The sequence below is a fragment of the Chanos chanos genome, chromosome 8 (assembly GCF_902362185.1).
Source record: "Chanos chanos chromosome 8, fChaCha1.1, whole genome shotgun sequence".
In the NCBI taxonomy this organism is placed as follows: Eukaryota; Metazoa; Chordata; class Actinopteri; order Gonorynchiformes; family Chanidae; genus Chanos; species Chanos chanos.
Window position 1 is genome coordinate 12,031,058 of NC_044502.1, and position 7,375 is coordinate 12,038,432.

A 7,375-nucleotide genomic window follows, 5' to 3' on the forward strand; every position below is an offset into this window, starting at 1 on the left:
GGTGGTGACGCACAGATCTGCAATCTGCTACATACAGAGTTTAGCATGACGGGTTTACATTGCTACTGTAACAGATGCCTGTGTCAGCTTGAATGTGGACATTGATTCGTATGATCTTAAGCTTTGTGGGATGTAGCCACTCACTGCACCAAAATAATTCAAACCTGCCTTGCTTATACAGCATTGGCACAAACACTCTAACAAGCGCTCCAGTTAGAATAAGTCCACACTAAACAAAATGGACAGCAGTGTTTCCTTATCATCTTCAGCCTCAACAGTTGCGTCAAAATTGATTTATCGTATGTTGCAACAAGAAATATTTCTCTACCTTTCTGTGTTGTCCATGACTGATACATACATATTGTATTCAATATCATTCTAGACAACAGCTTGTAAGTTGTATGTTTCCAGCGTGGTTACATCACGCCTCCTCGTTTTGACACTGACAAACTCATTAACAGTCAGGCCACACTCAAATTCTGGTGATACATTAAGCAAAAGAAAAACATGACACAACGACAAAATGTTTTTAACAATAATACCATTTATTTGAACATCCTGCTCCAAAACATGGGAATTTACTTAAGCTTTCTCATCACATGACAGACTTCACTTGTCCCTGGCTCAAGTCTCATTGGGAGGACAGGATACTTTTGTCACCATCTCTCTGTTCAGATGTCTGAGGTACGTGTCATTTCGGACACTTTTTTTTTTTTTACCAAGTGGGTCTCGTACTGAACGTCCCACATTCCTGCATCTCTCCCGACGTCTTCTTCTGCAAAGGTTCCGTATGGGAGCGGTGTCACCCTCGCCTGTTTGCCAACTGTAACTGTTTTAGCCCATGCAGTACTCTTCTTCTCCTCTGTGTGTTTGCGGGGAGGTGTAGCCATGGGACAGGGAAAGGAGAAACGCGCCCACTACCGTCAGTCACTGACGGAGGGTTGAACTGAAGAGAGAAACCCGTGGAATGGGTCAGAACACCTTCTCCACCTACAGGAACAGCATCACACTGTGTACTGAAAAGCCCCAGTAGGCACTGGAACAAACGCTGCATTTCCCTACAGATTCCTTTGTCAGACTGTGAATGTGTTATGAAATATGAAGAGAAGTCGTTTTGCCTGGTATTTTTAAATGCTGTGTTTGCTACGTCCGACTGTGAGAGGGACAAACCACTTTTACTCCTACCTGGGCAATCAGCTAAACATTTTCTTTAATTTGGAGAAGAAGCCCCCTTCCTCCTTTTCCTGCTCCTCCTCTGTTTTGCTCTGTCCCTCAGAACTTTGACCACTGCTGCCCCCCTCTGGACACACAGAGGAAAAAACCTCATACAAACTGCTAACAATAAACCCAACTAGGAAATCTTCCAAAATCTAGACTAGGACAATGACCATGAGTGTGTGTGAGAGAGAGAGAGAGAGTGTGAGTATGTGTGTGTGTGTATGTATATGTAAGAGAGAACAGTCTACCTCTGGCTTGTCTGACCACTCCGTTAACAGTACCCTCTACATCAGTCTCATCCTCTGCGTAGCTCAGAAGGAGGGATCGCTGTCTCCGTGTCAGTTTCCTACACGAGAGAGAAGGGACAATGCACAAACACAAAGATGTAAACCAGATGAGGAGAGTGTGTTTATATGTGCGTGTGTGTGTGTGTGTGTGTGTTGTGTGAGAGAGAGGGTCTCTTACGTGGGCACTTTAATCTTGATGTGGACATAATGATCTCCGTAACTGGAGCTGTTCATTCGCTGAATGCCTTTACCGGCCAGTCTGATCCGCTGGCCTGGCTGCATTCCTGGTGGAATCTGAAAATCAGGAAAAAAAAAAAAAAGTTTTCATTCAAGTTTTTTATAAAAGTTTTTTATACAAGTTGTTATATAGGTTTTTAAACAGCCATTATGATCAGATGTAGTTTTAGACCTTTATGCATTTAAAGTCCTTGATATTTACACTGAATTAGAGAGCAGTTTTGAAACTACAAATCATAATTTATTCACGTTTTGACTGATTCACAGTAAATCCAGTACCTTCATTGGAGAATACTCTCTCACACTAAATATGACTATGATTATTAAAGCTGCTGGCTTGATAAACAGTAACATAAAACCCAACAGTGGGATGGACTGAGAGTATTTGTGTTGTGTGTTGTTCTCTTACTGCAATGTTAACAGTGTCATACAGGCCCTGTGCTCTAGCTGTACCACCCAGAATGGCCTGGGCCACTGACAGAAACAGATCAGAATAGACGTCTGCTCCGTTCCTTCTGAACACTGGACTCTTCTGGACCTGTGAGACACACACACACACATACACACAATCACAATCACATTAACCACTCAGAAGCTTTATGGTCAGGTGGCATATTAACTGGTCATTTCAACTTGCTGACAGAAAAAGAAACACTGAAATCAGTCCAATGTATGGAAATATCTATATATGTTATTTTTGAACCACATCCCCTCATCCTAACCCATTCTCAGCCCACTAGTCTTACTGATGTTTTTCCACACTCACCCTAAACGTGATGTAGATCTCTCTCTTCCCCACTGGCATCCGTACTGTCTGTCCGTCATCCACTCCTGAAACAGCGCAATGTAAAAGCACAGTCTGATTATCTGGTGTATCACTCTTTACCACCTGACCAAGAGCCTCACGGCAATCAGAAACTACAGAAACAGAGAGGTGGCTACCTGCTCTAATTCTTCATGTTTGAGAATAAGTAAAGGCTAGAGCGACTGGAACCCCCCCCCAATCTCTCTCATTATTTCATAACTCGCTCTTTCTCGCCCTCTCCATACACACACACACACACAGGACTGGCTCACCTGCGGGTACTGGAACCATGACGGTCTGTCTCTGTTTGGTCTGCCCCGTCCCTCGGCACATGACACAGGGTGTGATTATGATAGATCCTCTCCCTCCACAGCGTCGACATGGAGAGCGCATCATGAATGGCCCGGTGTTTATAGACTCCTGTCAGGTCAGACAGAAGGTCATGTTGAAAGCGTGCCGAGAAGATGTTTCACAGTCTAAGATTTAGACCAGAATGTGCAATGTGCAAACCATCACAAGTTAGATGCACCAAAAATTCCCCTGACACAACAATACACGAATATTCCTGATATTCGGCCATAGCCAATATTTAGTAGCCTATTTATATCTCTCAGGTGAATTTGAGAATATTACTTTAAGATATGATTTCAAACAGTATAGTTGTTAATACGAAACACTGATTCTATGACCATCTTCTCCCATGACTACAAGCGACGTTTCAGATAAACCTCAAAACCCAGGATGCAGTTTTAATGTCAAATGTAGATTTAGATCAGTGAGGTTCCAGGAGGGCAAAGTGAACAGAAGGAACTTAAGAGGATCTTTCAACACTGACTCCAAATAATCTTCAAGTATAATCTTCAACTGTTGTAAAAGCGGGGACATTTACGCCAAAGGCTGATGCGATTGGAGCTGAGAGCACGTCCTCTCCCTGCACAGTACCAGCCTATCCGGGCGCTTACCATGCCCGTGCCGTTGCAGTAATGGCAGTGCTGAACCTTGGTGCCCGGTTCATAACCTTTCCCATCACAGCGTTGACAATTATCGTCAAGATTAACCACAATCTCCTTATTTACACCTCTCACAGCCTGGTTAAAAGTCAGCTCCATGACATACTGGGAAATAAAAAGAAAAACATACGTTAGAGAACACCTCTGTGCATTTAACTAAACAGAGCAAAGGTCAATCTATCTATTCAAATCCAGTGTAACTAATGAATTAACTGATTGATTTGTGAGGATTCATTCAAAGAGACTTTGGTGTGAAAAGAGAAAAGTATGTCTCCTGGACATCAGCTTCACCTCGGGGGTCTGGTCAAACATAGAGCTGAAGTTTCCAAAGCCTCGTCCTCCCGCGAACTCCCCGAAGATCTTGCGGAAGAGTTCCTCCGGGTCGACGTTGGTACCCCCTCTCCAGTACTGCTGCTGTCCCGCCCCGGCCTGGTTTGGATCAGCTGAGCCGTACGTGTCATATTGCTTCCTCTTCACTTCGTCTCCCAGAACCTTGACGGAGACGTGTAGAATTTCAGCATCATATTCTCAAGGTGAATGAGATTAGACACAACAAATACTGTACCAAAAGCTTTACTGGGCAAGAAAAACGTTTTGAAGTGAATTTTTCTGGATCCGTGAAAACCCAGTCGATCATGATGACAAACTATTTTGTGTATTTTCCGAACATGGTTACAGTTATTGATGAGATGTAGGTATGATTAAGTTGTGTTTGGACAGACGTGTGGATTGGCTGGGGATCCAAGGTTGGGATCGATTGTTCATGCTGATTTAACGAAAGCTACAAATTTGGGGGGGTCCCATCCTGACCTCATAGGCTTCTGCCAGCTGTGCAAACTTCTCTTTGGCCTGTGGATCATCTGGATTGGTGTCAGGATGGTACTTCTTAGCCATCTGTAGAAAGGCACACCAGCAAAGCTCACAACTTGTAGTTCTTAATTTGCATATCTTCAGAAGTCGTGACATAGTTCTAAAGTTAAAGTCTGTGTCAAACCTGATAATATGCTTTCTTGATTTCTTTTTGTGAAGCCGTGCGAGGGACTCCTAGTACTTCGTAGAAGTCCTTCTTATTGTGTGACACAGTGCTAGTATGGAAGGAGTGAGCACTAGGTACACTGAAGCACTTCAGCCCTTTAAAAACAACACATTTTGAAAGTGTTTATGTTTCACTTTCCAAGTCATTCTGTGTTACATATCACAGATTCTGAATGGATAACTAGGGTGGTCCGAAAACAGATCAGTGCTTAAAAGAAGCACAGACATACTTATTTATGATAGGAAAACATTAGCCAAATAGCTAGTATCAGTTAGCTTCTTTCGGTTGTAAAGCTTGAATAACTCCACGTGTCAGTGGAGTTAAGTCACTTGAGAGTTTTTCACTCGTTTCACGTTTTCTAGTTTGCTACCTTTACCAGAAGTTACACCACTGATAGCTTGTTATGTCACCTCCGTTTTGCTATTTATGAGAAAATTTATTCCTCGGTTTCACACAACGCAATTTGTACCATGTAACCCATCTTAATACTTTGACGAACACTTCGCAAATGTCCAGAGCTCTTTGGAAAAAATAAGGCACAAACTCCACGCACTAAATAGGAGTTTTGTGGGTCCCACCCCCTCCTCACCTGACAGTCCCCTCAATGTCACATAACCACCATCTCTCCAACTGTTTACATAGCGTCCAGAAATACAACGCTGCACTCCAAATATCGACAGAGCACGTACATCACCATGCCCGAAAGATCTAAGACGAGAAAACACAGTACGATTCCCTGATAATAAACGTATGGCTATACAGCGTGTGATACAATAAGCACTGGACGACGCCATCTCTATCACTCTGTTCAATGGCCGGCTTCTGACCGCGCATGCTCGGAGAGGGACGTGTGTTTTCGTGACGATTGAGAGCGGATCATACAAAAGTCTCTGAGATACTACAAGCTACACTAAATTCTGAAATTAAAAAAAAAAATGTAAAAAGTAAAAGTAAAAAATTAAAAAGTAGAAACCCACACTACAGACCATCCCTTTTTGAAAAAGACTTTAGATCCAAAAATATTTACATTTGCAATTTCGTTGTAGTGAATTCGCAAACCACGAGATGTCACCAGAATACATGTATAAATATCACGCTCTCCAGCGCTGGATATACTGAGAGAATAAAAAGATAAAGCGAAACTTTTGGGTACATTTTTTAAATACTGTGGAATGATGCATTAAGAGGCCCTGGCAATATGATAGCTCATAACGCTCCGTTCCTTGCACAGCTCCACTGGATCCTTGTCATATTAAGAGCAGACTTTAAATTTCTGCCCCCTGGTCTTGAAGGCCTGTAAGTCTTAAGGCCTGACTGCCATACACTTCCTTTCTGGCCAGAGCGTATCCTGACTCTTCTTACTCATCCTGGGCAACCTGATGCATGTCCCCATCCCGAAGCAACGGACCATGTGGGACCACACTTTGTCCTTCCACCTAATAACATTCTTTCACCAACAGGCTTACCTGTGACTTGGACTCTGAACTGAACGTAACATTTTTTAAAATGAGGTCTTATCGATTTCTCATCTCTTTTCTGCTATAATCTTTGAATTCTTTCACTCACAACAATATCAGTAATAACACAAAGTTATTGTTGGTATTATTATTAGTAGTAGTAGTAGTAGTGCTGTCATCATCATCATCATCATTTTCTCCCGCTTTGTCCCGCACGGTGGCAGTAGGCTGAGGAGGGTAACCCATACATCCCTTTCCCCGGCTACATCCACCAGCTCCTCCTGGGGGATCCCAAGGCGTTCCCAGGGATATATATTTCTCCCAACGTGTCCTGGGTCTTCCCCGGGGTCTCCTCCCAGTTGGTCGCGCCCAGAACACCTCCATAGGGAGGCGCCCAGGAGGCATCCTGACTAGGTGCCCGAACCACCTCAACTGGCTCCTTTCAATGCGGAGATGGGACTGAGTTTCTGCCTCAAGTGGAGGAGTTTAAGTATCTCGGGGTTGTTCACGAGTGAGGGTAAAATGGAGCGGGAGATCGACAGGCGGATCAGGGCGGCGGCGGCAGTCATGCGGTCGTTGTATCGGACCGTCGTGGTGAAGAAGGTGCTGAGTCAGAAGCTCTCAGTTTACCACTCGATCTTTGTTCCAACCCTCACCTATGGTGACGAGCTCTGGGTAGTGACCGAAAGAATGAGGTCGCGGATACAAGCGGCGGAAATGAGCTTCCTCCGTAGGGTGGCTGGGCGCACCCTTACGGATAGGGTGAGGAGCTCGGACACCCGGGAGGAGCTTGGAGTAGAGCCGCTGCTCCTCCGCATTGAAAAGAGTGTTGTCATGATTATTATTATTACTATTATTATTAGTAGTAGTAGTAGTAGTAGCAGCAGCACAATGTAATATTTCCCCTCAAGTAATTAAATCAATGCACAATGTTTTATCATCTTAAAATTTTAATGTGGTCACATTGTGTAGTTCCTGGAATTGGTAAAGGGTGAGGTCAGTAGGCCTATTAGCATTTCTCCCACAGTGGTTAAGTTAGGATTTGGAGAGCTGCTGATACAAGGCAACTTCTACCAGGACCTGAAGCCGCTTGGTTAGCATATCAAGAAATTTTATCACACCGCAAAATATTTCTGCGGGATCCCCATATCTCCAAAAATGGACAATCACTGCTCTACCCTTTATACTAAACACGCCCACACTTCCTCCCTTTATGATTGTGCTATCCATCTCTTACATAGCTTGGCCGTCTATGGAACGTTTTTCTCCTCAAAAGACCGAAGCGGTATTTCCAAAGGGGCTTTCCAGTTTATGACATGGTAAAG

At 43.7% G+C, this 7,375-nt stretch overlaps 1 protein-coding gene across 1 annotated transcript; it reads right to left on the reverse strand.

The window, feature by feature from the left end:
• Window positions 1-578: 578 nt before the first annotated feature.
• On the reverse strand, window positions 579-5,387 carry dnaja3b (DnaJ heat shock protein family (Hsp40) member A3b). The gene is made up of 12 exons (XM_030782854.1): window positions 5,183-5,387; window positions 4,552-4,688; window positions 4,368-4,451; window positions 3,849-4,049; window positions 3,510-3,662; window positions 2,820-2,967; window positions 2,509-2,573; window positions 2,152-2,280; window positions 1,684-1,799; window positions 1,467-1,564; window positions 1,186-1,300; window positions 579-946 (listed from the first exon to the last, which is right to left on the reverse strand). The coding sequence occupies exons 1-11, from the start codon at window positions 5,385-5,387 to the stop codon at window positions 1,194-1,196; spliced, it is 1,443 nt and encodes a 480-aa protein (XP_030638714.1). The 3' UTR covers window positions 579-946; window positions 1,186-1,193.
• Between the last annotated feature and the right edge of the window lie 1,988 nt (window positions 5,388-7,375).